This window comes from Nasonia vitripennis, chromosome 1 (genome assembly GCF_009193385.2).
Source record: "Nasonia vitripennis strain AsymCx chromosome 1, Nvit_psr_1.1, whole genome shotgun sequence".
Classification (NCBI taxonomy): domain Eukaryota; kingdom Metazoa; phylum Arthropoda; class Insecta; order Hymenoptera; family Pteromalidae; genus Nasonia; species Nasonia vitripennis.
Genome location: NC_045757.1, coordinates 13,008,087 through 13,029,287, shown reverse-complemented (window position 1 = coordinate 13,029,287; position 21,201 = coordinate 13,008,087). Strand labels below are relative to the sequence as shown.

The window sequence follows — 21,201 nt, the reverse complement described above, 5'->3', positions numbered from 1 at the left end:
CGTGCGCGGACACTCTCTGATGGGCTCTCTCTCTCTCTCTCTCTCTCTCTCTCTCTCTCTCTCTCTGCGAGTCGTCGAAACTTTTCTGATAAAAGTGAAATAGCGGCGCGGTGAATCGCGGCTAATCGGGAAATAGCAGGAGGATCCTTAGATGGAGGGCCAGCTCGGCTGTCCCCTTTCATCTCTCTCTCGTATACGTCACGCGTGACCGGCGACACACAGGGACGAAAGCGCGAAGAAAACCATATACCGCTGCAGCGGCGGCGAGATTAGCGAAATGAGAGAAAACGATCGGCCGAAGCTTTTGTCGGTCATAACGGGCATAATGAACAATAGGGCGTTCGGTAATACCCCCCGTGTCTCTTTCGATTTTACGAGGGAAATTTTCCACTTGTTGCCGGAACTCGAGCTTTTTGAAAAGCTGCCAGCAGATTTCGGCTCTCTCTTTCTCTCTCGGGTACTGTTTCACACGGAGAGAGTGGTGGCCGTCGTGGCGCGAAATAAAAGATTAAATCGAATAACCAGCACGTATCAGCCGCTGCAGACAATTACTCGCGAAATGCAAGAGAGGAAGCGAGTCGGGCGAACAATAAGAAGACGAGCCTCTGGCGTGAATGCAAATGCCGTATGAAATAGAGCCGTCGCCGGCGATGTGTAGAAATTAGGTGGATAAACATTTTTGCGCGACTAATTTTCACCCTGTGCGTTACGTTACATTACGCTCTATATAGTGGTGTACGCGAAAATTCCCTTATATCGTCTACTTATCTACCGTCGCGGTGTGTTTTCATTTTTATTATTTCCACGGCTTTCTTTCACGGCAAGTTTTCGCGTGTACGTATTTTCGCGTGGAAATTGCCTCGGCGCGCGAGCAAGAGAGAGAGGGAGAGAGAGAGAGAGAGAGAGAGAGAGAGAGAGAGAGAGAGAGAGAGAGAAACGCTGAAATATGAACGACGATGTTTCCGTGCGCGAGGCTATATCCTCTCTTTTTTCCTCGGCAAAGTAACTCCGGCTCCCCCACGCACACACTGCTTATACTCTCGGCGCAAAGTCATCCGTCTTTTCGCGCTCGCGAGAAATACGTTTCTTTCTTCTTCTCTGTATAGAGTCGTGTACGTATATCGGCTCAGCTACATACATCGTAATAATATCAGGCGTCATGAAGAAAAGCTAATTATTTATCCCCGTAAACACGTGAAATCTCGCCTCTCTTTGTTCCCGCGAGAAAATGAAAATCGATCCGTCGCCGGATGCCGCCACCGCCGCCGCAAAACAAGCCCGACTTTTTCGACGCGTGTGTGTGTTTGTTTGTTTCATCGAGCGTTCGATAAACGCAGTAGACGACGGCGCGTCGGGGACCGCTAAGGGAAAAAGGGACAACGCGATGGAAAAGAGGGAGGATATATCTGCGCGTTTGTGTACACACGGAGTGTATACTGTCGCTCGGTGCTGGTGTATTATATGTATGCGCGTGTATACGTAACGTATCGAGTCCGGTATTGTGGTTCGACATTCTATTTAGCGTATGCACAGTCGATTGGCGGTGTCGTTATTAAGTGTGCAGTTATTGACTTTGATACTCGTTTGTTCTAGTTTTACGGGGACGCGACGCGGCTTTTAGTTCAACGCTCCCGGCGTTTTGTTAAATTTCAAGAGTCGACACTTGCCTACATGGCAAGTCCACTTGGAACTTAAAAAAAAGAGAAAATCGACGACTTGGACGCGTGCGCGTTTCACACAACGGAGCAAGGACCACCCCGCCGAAAAGCCGGCTCGCGCACAGCTGCATCAGCCCACACTCTAGCGGGAGAGAGAGAGAGAGAGAGAGAGCGAACGAAGGGCTGAAAATGAGGCAAAATGCTCGAAATTGATTCGCGGCGTCGGGAGCAGCAGCAGCCGCCCGGGGTCACCGACCGGCGCCGTGTCGTCGTCGATGGAGCGGAACGCACACACTACAGCATTGCTGCTGCTGCTGCAGAGAGACCGCTCGCGCGCCGCTTTCAACCCTCCTTTTATCCCTCTTTTTCCGTTGCACACAATCTGCGCCGAGAGAGGGAGAAAGAGAGAGAGAGAGAGAGAGAGACCCGGGTATCTCGCTCGAGAACACTCTCGATGCTGCTGCAGACGAAAAATTGCTGTTTTCGGCGCGGAGAATTGAATGACCTATATAGATATGAAGAGAGCTTTGAATACGAGTCGAAATTTTTCCCACGGAAGGGAGATGCTTTTTTTTGCGCGCATAGCGCGAGAGGAATACTTGGATCTGTTTGCCGTGATTATATGCACGCACACGTGAGGGCGCGGTGTAATTGAAAAAATTTTTCCCGCGCGCGCGCACACACGGCCGGCGAGCTTCCGATTTTTCAGTAAACTTTACCAGCTGCAAGACAATATTTCGCTACTGTGAGTGCAGCAGCACGATACACGTGTGTGCGCAGCTATCGCGAAACAGCTCGTCGAAAAAAAATTTTTTTTCATTGCTCCCGGCTGCTGCACCGTACGCTCGAAATTTCGCCCAGGGAGGCTCCTCTCAATCTCTCCCGAAATAAATATCGCATACACATCGCGAGAAAAAAGGAAGGGCCGACTTTGATGCGCGCGCGAAGTTCGTTTTTTCTAGTTGCCGAGTATCGAATAAAGTCAAACGGGATTTTCTCCGCCCCGTGTGTGACGAGCATTAAGGCTATTAACCGCTCGAATGCAGCTCGAATCTTTGTCGCCGTATAAGAGAGAGAGAGTGAGAAAAAGCAGAGTCCAACAGAAGAGAGGAAGAGCGGAAAAAATACAAAGCCAAGCAACTAAGCAAAAAACAATCGAGCGGCACGACCAGTCAATAAAAGTACACGACGCGCCGCAAAAGGAGCTGCAAAACCAGCTGAAAATAAAACGAGAGAGCAAGAGAGAGAGAGAGAGAGAGAGAAATAAAGTACCGCGGAAGTTTAGACACACACACAGACCAGGCATACGGCACGAGTAATGCGATAGACAACGAAGCTTCGCCGGTGGAACAGACTGCAAAAGCGACGAAAAAAGCCAAGGAAGCTCGACGAGGACGGAAAATGAGGAGAGCGAGAGGGAGGCAGAGGGGGGAAGAGGAGGGCGGGGAGGCTAAGCTAAAACCGGCAATCGATAAGAGCGCGCGAGCGGACTTTCCATGCAGAAAACTCTCTCGCCCCTACAAACTATGATATCTCTTCTCTCGCTCGCTCTCGCTCTCTTCCACTCTCTTTCGGCCCTTTTTCCTCGTATCCTCTTATTCCCACCGCTACATACCACCCCCCGGAGCGGGGAATTTTTGTTGCGGCCTTTTTAACGCCGCCTTCTTTATCTCTCGCGCCGGTCTGCGCCGCGCTGCTATCTGCTCTGCTCTTTTTTTTCGCGCGTCCCTTTGCGCGACTAGACTCTATATTCGCTGGTGTATGTGTGTGTGTGCGCGCGCGCGAGAGTATAACCCACACACTGAGCGGCCGTTTTATTATTATACAGAGAAAGAGAGAGAGCTCTGCATCGCTTACTTAAACGCGCTTTATCGCCCGGCAACGCGCGCGTTCCCAGCTTTCCGCCGTTGTGGCTTCTTTTTCGGACTATGATTAATCGGAATAAGTGAGAGGGTGTTAAGGGATTAGGATTGCCGCTGCGGGATTTCGGACGAAAGAAACTAATTGCAGAAGAGACGAGGGAGACCATGTACACCGAGATCGCTTGTATTTCGAAAAAGTATGGGAAAAACTCCGACCTACTTTTCACCGCCAAAGGTGCCCTACGTACAGCTCTTTCTCTCTTTCCGTCATATATAACGCGCGCGGAATATCATCTCTGACTCGGGCGTCGGCGATATCGCGCTATGCACTCGCGAGGAGGATCTGCGCTAGCGGCGCTATTCATAGAAGCCGCAGAGGCATGCGGAAAACACGTACGCGCACGACGAGCCGTTTATTGGTCTGCGGCGCGCACTCGCGCTCGCGTATTAAAAGGGAAAAACGGGGGTCGCCGACGCATTATAATGTAATACACGGCTGCGGTACGAGATGCGCTGCATTTAACCGTGGTTTTATATCTACGCGAATGAGCTGTTTCCGCCGAATCGACGCTCGTACAACCTTTGCATTTTCATTGCAAATATAAAAGCTTTAACGAATAAAGCGTTGATTTAAAAAATCGGCTTATTGCCAGGAAAAAAACGACCCGCGGTTAATTAAACGCCGCAAAACGACTTATGTACCCGGCGCGCTTGGCCGAAGAAAAATAAGAAACGCCGGGGGTGTAAAGTCGCGCGTTCGCGTTAAAAAACAGTCCCGTTCGTGATCTCCGATCCGCGCTTAATCTGCGCGACTTTTGCGGGCTATATAAATGAATTTGCGTGTGTGCGTATGTACGTGTCTCTGAATGCGTCGTCGTTAAGGCGTTTCTCCTCGTTAAAACACCTCTCGCAGCAGCTTTCAATCGAGCGAAGCTTTGCGGTACACAACGTTAGCAAATGAAAACATTTTGATGTGTGTTGATCAAAATATTTCGCAAACATCGGGAGCTCGGCGAAAAGCAGCAAGTACGCGGAACAATGAGAAATATGTCAAAGGGAGAAGCGTCATCCCCTTCATTCGATTTGAGTTCTCGGGGGGTCGAGTCGCGCGCGCCTCTGTAATCGCGAGCGACACTCAACGGGTAATTGAAAAGTCCTCGAGCGACTCGGAAAGAGAATCCCGCTGTCTGTGTGTTTCGTTTCTTTTATTTCTCAGCGCCGCGGGAAGGTATACAGTAGTCGCGGTAATTTTCCAAGTGTCTAGCGTCGAACCTAATTGATTGGCACGTGCGGAGATTTCGATTGTCTTTGGCGATTGAAGCTCGCGAATGGATTAATTAAAAGCCGTCGCGTCGAGAGATACGAAAAAAATGCTTTTCTACTGGGGAAGCGCGATGACAGCCTTCGAGCTCACAGTGAAAACGTCGGGGCCCCGCAACGCCGCGCGCGTTATCAGGCGTTCGCACACGGCCTTCGGTGCACGCTCGAGATAACTCCGCCAGCCGCAGCCGGCGAATCGTTACAATGACGGCGTGTACCTTTTGGTTTTCGCTCTCTCATTGTTTTCCCCGCGCGATGATTATATATAGTTATACTCGAAAGAATAGAGCAAAAAATTCGCGGCGAGGAGTAAAAGTTAAATTGGAGCGGATCGCCGTCGACCAATCGCCTTACGAAATTCACCCCCTCGCGAGAGAGGAAAAAGAAGGAACTCGTCCCCGGCCGCTTAAACAAATTATCGGCTTCCCATTAATGCCACTTTTAATTAACGAAAAATTCACTGCAGCAGAGAGTGTCGATATCCAAAAGCTGCCGCGCGGCAAAAGGAGTGAATCGAAATTAATTCAGTAGTAGCAGAGCGAGGCGAAAAAGAGAGAGACAGAGGGTGTAAAAAGATTATCGGACTGCGTTGCGTGTATACACATAGCTGCGCTGCAGCAGCGGCGGCAGCAGCCCCCGGTTCCCTCCCGCGAATGTATAATTAATTTCTCCTTTGATAGATTAATGGTCGTTAGTTTGAGGCTTTCGGACGCCCGTCGATTTACCCCCCCCCCCCCCCGGCCGCTTAGCTCGGCTTTGCTTCTTGTGTATCTAGTTTGAGAAACCGAGATGGAGCTATTTATCTTTTGTTATACTCGAGCGCTGCTTCGTTTCTTCGTCTCCTCTCGCAGCGTTCGCGCTTCGACAATTCGACGACGGTCCCGATCGATTTTATTTTTCCTCGTTTTATCGCGACCGATCAGCCGATGCTCGATAATTTTATGCTTTCGATTGCTTCAAAATGGTCCCATATAATTGAATCGCTGCAGTATAACCACAGCGATGAAAGTGAAAGATACTTACGTAGACAGCCTCGACCTCTCACGCTCTGAAACAAAAAAGAATAATCATTCGATTAGATGTTTGCGATACAAATATAATCGGGCGAGTCATTAGCCAAAAGGGTTAAACGATGCGACGCGCGGCAGACAGTCTAAATTTTGCGCTTCGGCAATCGATCCCAGAGCTGTACAGCTCGCCTCGAAGGCTGTGTACACGAATAGCTGATACACACACACACACGCTCGGTCCTTCCTTTCCTCGGCTTGTAATTAAGCCTCGGCGATCGATGCCTGCTCGGCGCAAAGGGGGGGAAGGTCTTTAATCATCATAAGCGGGGGTGCACGTACACAGATACGCGCGAACGATCGAGAACGAGTGCTGCGTCGCGTGAATTTCTCCGAGAGAGAGAAGATAGTGGCAAAGGTTACACATGCGGACTATTTTCGGAGGATGGAAAGGGGCGACGACGCCGCGTGTTTCAATGGCCATTGTGCGCGCGCGGCCACGACGGGGTGAGGGGGGGGGGGGGTTGCGTCACTGCCCAGCAGCTATTTTCGGCGGCTTCGCGACGAATTTAGAACAGCATGTGCGCCTGTCGTGTGTCTCTGTTTGTTGATTATGCGCGCGTGTGCATCGACGGCTCGTTGCGGATATATCCAGCGCGGAGAGAGCTGCTGGTTCCGCATTTAAAATCGAAATGGATTTACACCTGCGATGGGAATTGTATAATTATCGAGGTATACAAAAGACGCAAGGGTTGGGGTGTGTAAAGCGAGACGCTTTCGAAGAAACGAGGTCCGTAACGAGTTCGCGCGATTATATGGACAGCCGCAGTATAGAGGGTACGAAATTACCCGCGCGAACGATTCGTATTTTCGGAGTGTATAACCACCGACCTCGTATATAATCGAACTATGAGTGTATAGGAGGACTGAAAGGGCGCGAGTGCAATTATAGAACAGTCCGCTCGGTGAATCGGGACAACGGCTTTATTTTGTTAGTACATGATTTTCTCAAAGCCGTATACCGATTGCGAATATTTTCCCGGAAAGTATGCGGATTAACCGTCGCTGCTAAATTCATTGCGTCTTTTGGGATGACTGACGGCACGTCACAAGCAGGCCAGTGAGATAAACGGTAGGGGTGTATACACGACGAGCGCGTGTCGAAGAGAAAATTCTTCCAAAAAAGTTCGTCCCCCCGTCCTCGTCCGTGTGTACATAATATAGACACGACGAGCCGCGAATTGAATATGCAAATTGTTGGATATCGCAGCGCCGGCGACGTTCCTCCAGAGTGAGAGAGAGAGAGCGAGCAGGTTCGTCACGTAGTCACAGCACGTGTTTCTCTCGCGCGCGACGCAGCGAAATCGATAACTCATTAAAATCGAAACTTTTTTGCGCAGTAGCGTTGAGAAATTTAGCGACGCTACTGATAACGCGATTATTGCTTTCTCTCTTTCGTCGGCGCGCATATTTCAACTCAATCGTCCGTAACTTCACGACGCGAGAAACAAAAACTTTCCCGAGAACGGCTATATATCCGCGCAAACTCAATCGATCAAACTCGTCGCTACCGCCGAGAGGCCATAAAATACGCGCGCGAGCGCGGGAAATTCAAATTCATAGTCGCAGCGCAGCGAGTGTAATTTGCGTCGCCCGACTATTTACCGAGCCTCGTAAAAGGCGAGAATCTTCGCCGAACGAGTGGAAAGAAGGGAGTGAGTTGCGCTGCTGGGTGGAAGGGACGGCTGTGTAGCCTCGGGCGAGTAGAGTTGACGAGAGAGAGAGAGAGAGAGAGAGAGAGAGAGAGAGGGAGAGAGAGAGAGAGAACACACAGCCCATATGGCCAACGAGTAGAAGGGGAAGAAGAGTGCACACGCTCGAGAGCCGCGCTGACTGATTGGACTTTCGTCTTTTATGAGTGGATTCATTGTTTTCGCGCTGATTCGAATTGAGCCGTAACGCGCGTGTTTGCTCTTTCACTTATGCCGACTAATTCGAAAAATCGCGCGCAAAGTCATAAGTCTGCGGGCCACATACGTTGCCGTCCCTCTCTGATTTGAAATTCCGACGACACGAAGAGATCCGAGCACCCCCCCCCCCCCCCCAGCCCGAAAGAAGAATATAGAAGCATAACGGACCGCATAACGCGCCCCAACGCGCGAGTCACGCATAGATTTAGATTTCAAAGCCCGAGCGAGCCGCACAGTAGCTGGTACAGCTCGCGCAAGGGGGGAAAGCGTAACCTCTTGCGTAAACAATAGAGCGAGAGCCGCGGCAGCCTGCACTTCGCCTATGATTTTATGCGCGCACTAGCGCAGCACCGGCAGCCTATAGAACCTACACCGGTCTACTCGCGCGTACACACACAGAGCGAGAGCCGAGGTTATATGCGTAGAGCAGCAGCAGCAGCAGCGGCAGCGTATAATGAGAGAGCGACGAAAAGAGAGAGAGAGAGAGAGAGAGAGAGAGAGAGAGAGAGAAGGTCATGCACGAGCAGGACGGAGCGATAGAGGAGAGGAGCGAGTAATGAACAGTTCAGCCGGAGAAAGCCTGCAGAGAGTGAGGAGAGAAAAATAGAGAAGGAGAGCCGGTACAGGGTGGTTATAAAGTAACTTTTCCACTCGGGGAATTTATTACTCTTCGCCGCGGTGCGCGCTCGAAAATTGCGAATTTGTAGCGCGCGCGCAACTTTGCCGGGACGGCTCTTCAAACTTTTATCTGCGCGAATGAATATTCTTGTCTCCTCTCCCTCTCTCTCTTCATCCCTCCTTTCTCTCTCACGACGATGACAATTGTCGCGCGTGCAAGTGCCCGGAAATTTACTTTTGCTGCTTATACGCCAATATGGCCACGCGCGAATATTACAGAGAAAACTGGCCGATACGCAATATAATTCAGGCTCGTTAAAGTCAGCCCGGAATTACCTCGGGCGAGCATTATTCACAAATCTCGAGCTTTATACGAGGGAGAGGTATTCTCGGGTAGAGCGTGTATCGCAGTTTTTCGTTTTATTTAATTAACGGCGAACTTCAAAGAGGCTTCCGCGAGCGCGGAAGCTCTTCCTCCGAAAACGAAAAAGGAAGACGGCTTTTGGCCTGAGAAAACGAGGTCGACTGAACTTTCAACAAGTCGTTGCAGACTGATGTGTCGTTACAACACGCGGCGATTGCTTCGGATCGTTTACATAGGAAATTTCGAAGGAAAAAAGCAAACGCTACCCCCCCCCCCCCCCCCCCCCGAACGATACTCGAAGCCGAGAGTGTACTTTGCAACCACCCTGTATAAAAGGAGCTAGGCTAAGCCGACGACACGGTATAGGACACGGTATACATGCTCTCGGTAGATCGTGCAGCGGCAGCAGGGTTAAAAAGAAAGGGGGGAACGCGGCTCAAGCGTGAGAGAGGGAGAGAGAACCTATGGCAAATCGCAACTGTACTATATACGAGTGTATATGCACACATGCGCGAGGTTAACTCCTCTCCGGCGGCGCCTGTGTGCTCTGTGCGCTTGTGTACAACACACACAGAGCAGCCATAAAACGAGTCCCACTTTCCTTCCGCGTGCTGCACCGCGCGCGCAGCCTCAACTGGCTCTTCCTACTTTTTAACCCGTTGCCCCCCCCCCCTTGCCCCTCTGTTTACCGCGACTTTTGGAACCGGAAGGAAGTGCGTGCGAAAGTCTGAGCTGCGTTGTACGCGCGCAGTGGATACGCACGATTACTGCAGTTGCATCACTGCAAGTGCGCTCTTTCTCACTCGTGCTCCTTTTGCATTTTGCATCTAATTATAGGAGGTCCGCTCGCGCGCGCGCGTGTTTTGTTGTGCGCTCGCCTTCTATATATAACCGCAGTGTAATTTTCCTGGCTCGACGTGATTGCGCGCGCCGACTTTTTTTCTACTCCTCTTCTCTCTCGTATCTCGCTCTCTCTGAAATGTCAAAGTATTACGGAGAGAGAGAGAGAGAGAAGGCGGGAGAGATAATAGCGCGCTGAAAAATCACCGGCGTCAGTTGGCCGCCTCGAGATAAACGGCGTAAATCCCTAGCTCCGATATCTCGCGCGCGACATTACCATGCACAATGCGCTCTCTGTTAGAAGCGCCGACGCGCAATAAACGAAAACTCTCTCAACAGCAGCGGAGAGTACAGTTGCGTAATGATAATTGCCGGTGCGGCGCACTAAATATAGAATCCAAACAGTCAATTTTTCACCGGTTGCACAATTCGCGGGATGGATATAGACGCGGCGCGTTATTGCCACACGACACCGCGCGCGATCGGAAAATTCAGTAGTAACGGTCGAGTCCGTCCAGACAATGTAACGCACGCGACGGTTATCGTCTCTCTCACCTGTCGCCGGCTGTGTGCGGAGAATTCCGCAAGGTGCTCGCAGTGTAAAAAGAGGAAAGAAAAGAAGAGAAGGAGGCGCACACCTGACACTAGAAGGTAGCTGCTGACCAAGCCCTGCAACCTCGAGCACATACTACTATCCGCAGTGCGCACTAGCTCTCCTAATCCCCGTCCGGCTGCCGCTGCAGCATAGCACGGAGTATAGATCCTCCTTAATCTTCCAGGCTAATCCGGGGGGAAAAACTCACTCACTGATAGAGCACTTCATTCGCGAAACCCGCAAGCATACACACACACACACACACACAGTCACACGCGCGTGCTCCGCTCTGCGAGGAAAAGTCGCGGGAAACACGTGGTGCGCGCGCTCGCTTTATGTACACACGCGCGCGACAACGAGATGATGGCGGCTGCGGAGCATCAGGCACGAGGACGCCAGCGCGGACCGACCGGTACTACAGGGACGAGGCTCGACGCTCGGCCGCCGGCCCTTGCACACACACGCATACGCGCAGACGTACAGACACATGCACATACTCGTACGTACGCCCAATATAACACGCGAGCAGAAAGAGCGAGCGAGCGAGCGAGAGAGAGAGAGAGAGAGAGAGAGAGCGGGGTGAGGGAACAGCTAGGGCTGCCGCGCGCATCCTGCCTTGCAGCGCTGGTAGGGGAAGAGAAGGAGAGACGAGGATGGAAATAGAGTAGAGAGAGAGAGAGAGAGAGAGAGAGAGAGAGAGAGAGAGAGAGCGTTGGTAGTTGTTCACCTGCGCGAGCCGATCAGATGCCGCTTTGTTACCTGCACCGTATACACACTCAGTCCCCACTGCTCTCTCTCTCTCTCTCTCTCTCTCTCTCTCTCTCTCTCTCTCTCTCTCTCTCTCTCTCTCTCGTATACCTGTATAATACGCGTATATAACGTGCGCTCTCCCTCTCCAGCATTCTTTATTTTTCGCCGTCGTTGATGCGTACGAAATTTAATACCAGCGACGGCTGCCTTGTCTGATTCATCGCGGAGAGGAGAGAAGGAAATCGACTGCTGCTGATGTGCGACTGCTACCGCACTTTTTCCATAATACGCGTTCGCGTGATGGATCGGCGCGGAGCTGGATGACTTTGCTCGGGGGATGAATTAATGAAAAACATTTGCAGACTGCGCTAGCCGCGGCGCGTGTATTTGGATAGTTCGTTGATCGATCACGGGATTACTCGCTGATAGTTTGTAGACTCTCTCAATGCCGGATGAATATGCAGTGTGTGTGTGTGTGTGTGTGTGTGTGTTATGTTCCGCTTTAGTATACATAGTGAACCGTCGATCCGATGCTCGGCGCTGTCTATTCGAAGCCTCAATTTTCTAACCGCACTCGGATAAATAAAAGCGCGCCCATTTCAACGATCCATCTCCGACGACGAGGCGAGGAAATTGAAGAAGTCTACTTTGCATACAACCCTCCCCTCGGAAGAACGTCGTCGCGCTACAGCCGCTCGCTCGTCATTATTACAGCGATATCCTGTGACGAAGGCACACGTCCTGTTGCAGCAGCAGCACGTGTTGCTTGCTCGCGCGAGCACAAAAGCCCCATTCGCGCACGTATGCGCAGTTGTCCTCGTCGTCGTACTATACGTACACACACGCTCGCTTACACAGCGTCGTCCGAGGAAGCGGACACATTGTATGTGCGCACGTTACAGTCCGAGTTTTGGTCGTTGGCCTCTCGGCGGAGCTCGCACTTGGCGCTCTACCAAGTCATGACGAATCCGCGCGAGATTTTTGTTGAGAGTACATGTGTGTGTGTGTGTGTGTGTGTGTGTGTGTAAATATAGCAAAGAGGCAGTCGGTTGCAGCAGTGTATTACGCGGCACTGCGCTGTTTGCGGAAACAATGGGACCCGACGACGCGCTGGCGTGATTATCAGTCGAGCCAAATACACGCGAACCAAATACCAGCGGAGAATGAAATAAAATCTCGCGAACGTTTCGTACACGCGCTCGATTAAAGACTCGGCGATAATTGGCCGAGATCGCTCTCGCTAAATCGAGGGTGAAATCGTTCCACTGCCGCTTGATAAGTACATCAGAGCCACACTGACACACACACAGAGCGGTTCGCTCGAATTTTCCAGACGACTCGCTGGGTGGCCGAAGCCCGCCAGATAGATGTACTCGGAGCTCCGCTAAGTGGATGGGAAGGTCGAGGACGAATTAATCGTGGAGCCCGCGCGTATACGCGTGTACCGTTGGGCGCGCTTTTTTCCAAATCGATTATCATCCTGCGAGTTCTATTCTTTTCCGTGGTCCGATCGGCTGCCTATGAAGAATTTAATTTTGTCCTATGCTCTCCCGAGTTTACCGTTCCCTCATTCTTCCCTCCCCCGAATTATGTATCCCGTCGAGCGGAGAATAAGAAGGATCTAATAGCCCGACGCGTCGATGAACTCGGTTTGGCGTGCGGCCGCGACTATAGCTTTTCGTTAATGCGCGCTCTCGAGTATGTATATATATATTTTTCACGCCGCCAGCTCGTGCGCGCCGCGACGGCGAGAATCGATTGGATCGTCTCGGGGCCGGTTCGCAGGTGCCGCGACAGATGGCGCGTTCTGTTTGGATTCGCGCCTCGAGGTCCTTCGCCTGCGCGCGCTTGGGAAAGTGTGTCTTGCTGTGTCGCTGCAGCGCTTTTGAAACGCGAATACAGCGCACACTTGGGTTGTGTAATAAGCTGCGGTTATACTATGCGCCTGTATCGGTGTCGGATTGAACGAGATTCGGTAATGTGATTGCGGCCACGCTGTATGTGCTTCAAATATTAACGGCCGATTGCCGGTGTGTATATAGTCTATCTACGTTGACTCGTGTAGGCGGACAATGCACTTTGACGTGTTTCCGTAGCCTGTGGACTTACTCGATTACACCACCGCTCGATGCACCGGCCTAATAACGATCGCGATGTGCTCCTCGCGCGCAACAACGGAGAGCGCGCCGGAGAGTGCTATACGGAGCCGTAAAAGAGGAAAATCCTTTCACTGTCTTGGAGCGCGCGCCGCGAAGGTAAATCTAGGACAGCCGCCGCTGCCGTTGTGTTCGCTTTCTCCGCAGCAGCTATGTAGCAGTTGGCGCGCGTTGAGAGAGTCGGAGGAGGAAAACTGCAGGGGGATTGTTTGCGCGCACGTGAGCGCAAGTAGTAACCTACCCGATCCGTCAGGCTCGAATTTTTCTTCCCAATCGTCCTCCTCTGCGCACCCTTCGTCTCTATAGACACGCTACGCCCCCGCACAGCGAGATCGCAGCCAATTTGCTCTCGGCTGGAAAGCCACCCCGCGGCGAATGACTTTATCTATATCTGTCTCTCTCTAGTAGCGCGCGCCGCAAATAAGCATAGCGCGACTCGTTAACGCGACGCACATATAGTCAGTCTCTCTAGTAGGCCGTTCCGCGACTCTGACGATTCGCTAATTTGGAATTCCCCGGCGTCGAATCGCGAGTATACGCGCGTCGAAGCTATTCTCGGTACCGACGAGTAGAGAGGGAGAATAAGTCCATTATACCATCGAGCTTCAAAACGACTCAAATCAACTGAAAGCTGTCGGCAAAGCGACCGCATCAAAGCTTCGGCGCTTCGAGAAAACGAAATCGAAACGGCGCGATTTTTTCTCTCGCGCAACTATTTCCGCGCGCAGCTATATTTACTGTACACAGGCGCTCTGCGCGTCGCAAAAAGCGTCCGCAGCTCTTTTAACGGTATAGCAACGGCGGAGCCGCGCGCGTTCCCTCGGTTTACCGTTACCCACTGTACACACGCGTATAGAGCAATGCTACAGAGCTCTCGCAGCTCGTATAATCGAGGCTACACATACGAGTCGCCGGCCGGCCGCGATTCGGACTCTCTGGGAAGTCGCTTTTCCATCAGCGCCCAGCTATATACGCGCGACTTTTCCTTTGTGACGATTTACGACTTTATTACTCACGGACGTAAAGATCGCGCGAGATTGCCGGGCTATTACCGCGGCGTTTCGTTCCGTTCGCCAAGGACGCGCCTGCGATGTTGCATAGTTCGCGAGGCATATCGATTGGCCGACGTTTTTATACGTTAATTAACCAGCTCGACTGATCCGGTGAAATCGTACAGTTCTGACGGATTCGAGTACGAGAAGAGAAGGATATGGAAAAACGACGCGATGAGTCCTCTAATACATTCATGACCCAATTGCGTCGCATAAGGTCAGGCCGACTATCAGGACGCGATGGTCTATAGCGTATGCAGGAGAGCAGCGAGAATTAAGCGCGAGCCATCGATTTTATCAAAACGCGCCGCTCGATTCAAGGCTGCCAAGATGCGTGATGGCTGAGAAAGAGATCGCAGCTGCAGCACGCGCCGGAGGTACTTCCGCGAATTAGGGGAGGGGATCAGCTGAGCGAATATGCGCGATGTGTATAAGGCGACGACGGACTATATACGATGGGTTATCGTTCGAAGGTGAGCGATTTATTGGTCGAGTCTTGGAAAGCAGCTGGGCTTCGCGATCGATTTGAATTTCCTCGAACGCTTGAAAACATTGCTATGATTGAAAGATAACGATTAAAGCAAATACGCGGATGGCCGCTTCATCAACGATCCGGCTAATAATTCCGTATACCGCCTGGCAGTAGGCTAAGCAAATCCAGCAAATTGACCGATTACCACTGCGTTCACTCCCCCCCCCCTCTCTCTCTCTCGCGCGCGCGCGCGTCGAGCAGTCGATTCATCCATCGTCGCTGCAGTCGCTCGCTTGTGACAGCTCTTTCCCTCCCCCCTCTCCGCGACGACGATTACTACTACTCCCATCGATAAAATCGAGAGCTCTGCTGCAGCAGTCCGAGAGAGATATTTCGACGACTAGACTACCACCACTACACACTCCGGCTCTCTTCATTCTCGCCAATAAGTCGATCGATCTCTCTCGCTCGCGCGCGTGCACACGATTTACCGTTCACTTTCGTCCTTGGCAGGCCTACTCGTCGTTTCTTCGACTGTACTTGCTCCACACACGCGCGCGTGTCTTTGTTTCCTCCTTGTCTCTCGGATGTACTCGCGAGTGTGCTGTTTTTTTTTTTTTAGAGTAGGGGCTTATCACCGCGCGAGCTCGTACTGGATTATTGCGCGAGGGGTTTACGTAAGAATAATCGCGGCTTTTGGAGAATCGCAGTGTGAATTTCCCACCGGCGCTCTAAAGTCCATGCCAATAATCTCGGACGCCGACCGTTATTCGAGGCAGAGTATTGTATACAAAGTTTTCCAGAGAGGATATTGACCTCGAATAATGCGCGCGCGCTCAGCTCTGTCGGGTTCACAGTCCATCGGAGGCTATTTTTCTGACGCGAATACAAACGAAATTAAAATCCTCGTATACCCCCCAATTAACCTGCGCCATCAAAACATTTACGCGAAATGAGAACAACACCGACGACACTCGCCGCGCAGAGAGAAAAGGTCGGCTCTTTACTCCTCTATACTAGTCAAATCCCTTCAAAGCCGTCGCGGCGCTATAATGCGATTTATTCCTCGGCTCCTTTCTTTGCATCATAATCCCGCGAGTGTATACGAAAGAGCCGTAGTCGAAAAGTAAAGTCGCCTCACTCTCTTTCTCGCTGCGAGGCAACGTTTTCCGAGTATTTTATACGCGCGGGGGCGTTAGCGGGAGGGAAGAAAGGACGCTGCGCGCGCGAAACTTAATTTCGTAATGTACGAATCGTCGAGGACCGAAGGAGAAAATAGGCACGCAAAAACGCGCCCGTACGGGGCGACACGGTTCGTCGATTTACGGATTATAAACGCGACGCGATTTTTTTTCCCGCGGGTGTTTACGTTTGATCACAGAAAGGGGCCGGAGGTCGAGTTGTTCGGGAGTGGATAAATCGCGCGAACGCGGCAGCGTTGTTTTAACCAAATCGATCTGCGCCAAATTCGTTATCAATCGAGTCTCGGTTTCGCTCTTTTATATTCCCGCGAGTTTTTATCGCAGCTGCAGCAGCGCAACGGAGAGACGATCGACACTCGAGCGAATGAAAAACTCCTGGCGTAAAATTACAAGCCCGGGCGAAAAACAATCAACGCCGAGAGACAGAGACGTCGCGAGGGAGAGAGGCTAAAAAAAAGAACAGCGGCGCAGTGCATAAAAACGAACCGGGGGATAGGTCGGTCGGCTGGCAAAATAGGCTCGTCTCTCTCTGGATTCGGCGGCGTCTCGTCGCCCGCATGAACGAACCAACACACGCACACGCGGCTCTCTCTCTCTCTCTCTCTCTCTCTCTCTCTCTCTCTCTATATATATATATATATATATATATATATATATATATACCTATACAGAGATTCAGCGAGAGTGAGCGAGCGAGAGAGAGCTGGCTTCTACTTGGGATTGGATGACGTTATGCCCGTGCCGCGGGGATGCCGTGCAGTTGGCTGCTGGATGGTTTCCATGGTAACCTGGCCGACTCTCTCTCTCTCTCTCTCTCTCTCTCTCTCTCTGTTTGCTGCGACCGATCTGCAGCAGTCTCGTCGACTGCTGTCCTCTCTCTCTCTCTCTCTCTCTCTCTCTCTCTCTCTCTCTCTCTCTCTCTCTCTCTCGCTCTTTCCATCTTTCGCCGGTGGAATGAGAGGATCGCGCTGCTGCCGCCGCTGCAGCCAGAGAGGAGAGGGATGGATCGAGCCGTGGATGTGTATACCTATACACGCACGCTCGCGCACACACACAGAGAACGTTGGCGGCGGCGGCGGTAAAGCTTGGGTTAGGTTAGGGCGAAAGAGAGAAGTACCAACAGATTATTGGTCAAGCGTCCGGAATGTTTTGATAAAAATGACCGGGCGCCGAGTCGAGCATGAAAATTACCCTGACGATGTATAAGTGATATCGAGTCGAGCTTTTTCCCCCGCCCTACATAATACTCCCCGCAGCATTGTATACGGCTCGCGATATATATCCGATCGTGCGCGTATAACGCGCTCTCGATAAACGAGCATATTGCCCCGTGTGCACAGGGCTATAATACAGGAAAAGCCGTTTCCTCGCCTAAGGAGCTCGAGATTTACAGCGGGGTGTATATATAGAGAGCCGGCTGAACGCGAAGGAGACAAATCTGCGGGAGAGAAAAGAAGCCGAGCGCGAGCTGTGGCTATTGTTAATTTTCGCGCGACGCGGCCACGTGATTGCGCTCGCGTACAGCTATACTCTTCGCTCTTTCGATAATCAATCTTTGTCGTCTATTACTCATCTCGCTGCCGCTGTGTAAGTGTGTTTGCGCGTTTTGAATCTTTGCCGAACGACAGGTGTTGATTTTTTTTCCCGCCTCGAAAGCGACCGTGCTCGATCAAAGGGAAGAAGAAAAAAGCTCGACTGCGCCCGGGGAAAAAAGCTCGGAAGGGGCGCAAAATTGAGATTAGATATATATCTCCGAAGCCGGAAGCGAAAGAAACGCTTGCGTATACATCAGCTGGGAAGCAGGAGAAGAGGCGAGAGAGATCCAAGTGAGACGTCTCGGAATAATTAGAGAAAAACGCGGCGAGTCGAGAGGTGACGAAAAGTACTTTACGGGCGTTTTGTTCGCGCGAATATAGTCTAGATTAACAAAGCGGCAGCAGGTATATATTCTTCGATTCAGTCGATCGAATAACGCTGCCCGCTTCTGGTTTTATGGCCGAGAGCTTATCGTGCGGAAACGTATAAACGCGAGATCGAGAGCGAATAGAAACATATCGAAAGAGAGAGAGAGAGAGAGAGAGAGAGAGAGAGAGAGAGAGAGAGAGAGAGAGAGAGAGAGAATAACTCGGCTCCATTATGGTAATGCGTGAAAGAACGAAGAGGCCAATGAAAGATTCATACGTACTCCATTTAATACGCGTACGGCGCGGATTCGAAATTTCGTCCAATTAACTCGCGTCGCATATCGCGCACACACAGGTCGATTGTGATATAGACGATCTAATTTTCCAGCGCAGTTTCATCAGACGTTGCATCTCCCGCTGCGGAAACTGACAAAGAAACGCGAGTAAAACAACACATCGGAGTCTTGCAACGTACCGAGAAACACCGACACACACACAGACGGAGAGCGCAGTGGCCTTCCGCGAGGTGCACGAGTCTCTCTCTCTCTCTCTCTCTCTCTCTCTCTCTATATACTACTACAGCGAGTAGGAGACGAAGGAGAAGAAAAGTGGAGGAAGCAGAAGGTTATTCGTTACGCGATCGCGCACACGCACGCACGTATACGCGTCTGTGTGCTCGGTCTCCAGAGGTTATGAGTACGTGCGAGTGCGGCTACTATACTCCACGAGTAAGAGAGAGGGAGAGAGATCGAGTTGGCGATTTATTGTCTATTTATTAGGCGCTTATCGACGGGCTATGAGAGGGAGGCTATCGATGGGGGAATTACCCGATGATGGAATGCGAGTATTACGCGCTTGGGGATTCGAGGAAGAGGAGGGAGAGAGAGAGAGCTAGCGTTTTAAATTATTGCGGCGAGGGCGGAGAGTGCTTCTGTGCTGTTTACGAGGCGCTCGCACGAAGGAGTTGCTATATAATACTCTCTGTGTGCTTGTACATTTTTTTTTCTTGAAATTGAACGAGATTCCACGTATATAAAAATCGATCGAGCGACGTGTGACGAACGCGATTGTTTTCCCTATCGGACAAATAAGTCCGGCGAGCTATACGTATCCTGAAAAACGGCGGCTCTCCCGCGCGAAGAGAGAACTTGATATTTATAAGGCGGTTCAACATACGAGACACTTTATGGATCGGAGCGCGCGCTTGAGATCCAATAATTTACGCAATATTTTGCCGAGCTTATTCGCTGAAAATGGAGCTCGCTCGGCGCCCGTAGGATTTCCCGCCCACGCCGCGGGTGAAATATTTAATTTTTCCTTCGCAGCGTCGACGATAAACAAAAGAACCTCCGCGATATATTCTCACACGCGCGAGCGGATAAACTGTGCGCGCACTATATACTTTCCTCTGGATGCGATTTTTCCATTACACGCTGCTCTCTATCCATATAGCGCCACTTAGGGGGAGAGGGAGGAAAAATAAAGCAATAAATCCGCGCTGCTCAAGATTGAAGCGTGTATCGAGCGACGAAACAATGGCGCGTGCTTTTAACGTCGCCTGCTTTCCTTTTTAAAAAGCCATACGCGCTACTCCCTAGAACAGACGAGGATGTGGAGGAGGAGAGGAAAAAAGAACGAGGAGAAGAGCATGTGGAATGCGTTGTAAGTGTTAGCCGGAAACGAAGGAGGCGCGAGCGGAGGGGGAGCCCGCGGAACGGAGAAAAGAAAAGGAAGATAAAGAAGGCGAAACTTCCCAGGAAATTTCAGTTCAACGCCCAGCGGAACTTCATTTCGCGTGTCGCACACATGTGCAGGCTGTTGCGCCCAGCGTATCCGACGATCGCCAAATTACACCCTTGGCGGTGGATAGAGAGGAGCTCGCGAACGAGAGGGAAAAACGCTTGTGTATTTACGCGAGGTGCTGCAGAAATTATCCTTTCTGCTGCCGCGAGTGTTTTCCCGAGCGAGGAGGCCCCTTCCCTCGGAAGAAGTGGGTCACGGAAAATGGCCGCTCGCGCGTCGCGCACAAAGTGTGCGAGGGTGGCACTGGCGCGGCGTATATACAGTGGGAGACTGGCTTTTGCGCCTCCGCGCCGATGACCCAAATAGCTCGCTGAGAGACATAGAGTGCGCGAGCGCTGGGGCAGTAGCGCAATAGCGGGGGTGTAAGGATACCGCTGCGTCCGTTTTTCGAGATACGCCGCAAGCCCCACCGAGATCAGTCGTTCGAGAGGGAGAGATTGATGGTCGTGCCCTTCTTGTTTCATCGAGTGCCTTGCCCTGTAGGTATTCGATGCAGATTTTCGCTCGATCGTGCGAGGCGCATAACTCGCGAAACAAAGACGATTTTCCGGACCGGAAAAAAGTGCTCGCGTCGAACAAAGGCTCGGAAGAGGCAAGAAGAAGAAGAAGAAGAAGAAGAAGAAGAAGCAGCGAGTGAATAAACAGCCGGGCGCGCGCCTCAAGAGAGGGAAAAAGAATCGGAACAAAGTATCTCCGTCCTCCTGTACACGTATATATAGCAGAGCGGCAGCGAAGAAGAGCAAGAGAGAGGATACCGGGCTTTGATGGCGCATTCCGCGCGCCGTTAAGAGGGTGGAAAACCGAGTGGAAGGAACTCCGCGCGGACTCGCCTCGGCATTTTTCTCGGTGGGTCTCTCTATATTGCTCGAGAGAGAGAGAGAGAGAGAGAGAGAGAGAGAGAGAGAGAGAAGAGCTAAGCAGACGGTAGCCGGATATATGTAGTCGCGCGCAGCGTCTTGGCTCGCGAATTATTCGCCTCTGGTGTCTCTGCTCGTGGGCTGCTCGCTCGCCTCACGGGCTTTTTTCTGATTGTTTTGTGGGGATTGAGACACGATAAGAGGTGGAGACGCGAGCGCCGATGTTTATGAGATTTCTCGTTTCACTAGATAAATGTCGAGTTTCCTCGGGCGTTATATACATCGCAGTCTGCCGATTGATTCGCGTTAGTCGCGCAACTCGGAGAAATTGTAAATTCGAAAAGCACCGCCGAAGATCCACCCACCCACGAGATTAGCTAAGCCGACCCAATGACCCGCTTTGTTAACAAAAGCTGCGCGCGCTTTTCCGCCGTGTATCCGCGAACAATCAGAGAGCTGCACATCGTCGCACACGCGATCGATGCTATTATACACGCTCCGCCGAGAAATCAATCGCGATGGTAAAAAGCATACACACATACCACTTACATAACCCGACATTATGCGTCAAGTGGCAAAGAATGCTCGACGAGTGGATTGCCGAATCGACGGAGAAAATATACTTCCTATAACAGAATGTTAGCGAGCCGTGCACAAAGGGTTAAATCGTCCGGAAGTAATCTAGTCGACTAGAGCCGGCGCTACCGCGATTTATACCAATAATTTTCGGCTCGTTGCTGCTGCAGCGATTTGACGCCCCCGCTGCATCCG

The 21,201-nt window shown here is 51.5% G+C and overlaps 1 protein-coding gene across 1 annotated transcript in view; it reads right to left on the bottom strand.

Moving 5' to 3' along the window:
* LOC100115760 (AF4/FMR2 family member 4) overlaps positions 1 to 21,201 on the bottom strand; it is a 145,500-nt gene that overhangs the window by 13,008 nt on the left and 111,291 nt on the right. Inside the window, exon 8 of the mRNA XM_016981071.3 lies at positions 5,864 to 5,888. Within this exon, the coding sequence (XP_016836560.2) occupies positions 5,864 to 5,888 (25 nt within the window). The remainder of the gene's footprint in view (positions 1 to 5,863; positions 5,889 to 21,201) is intronic.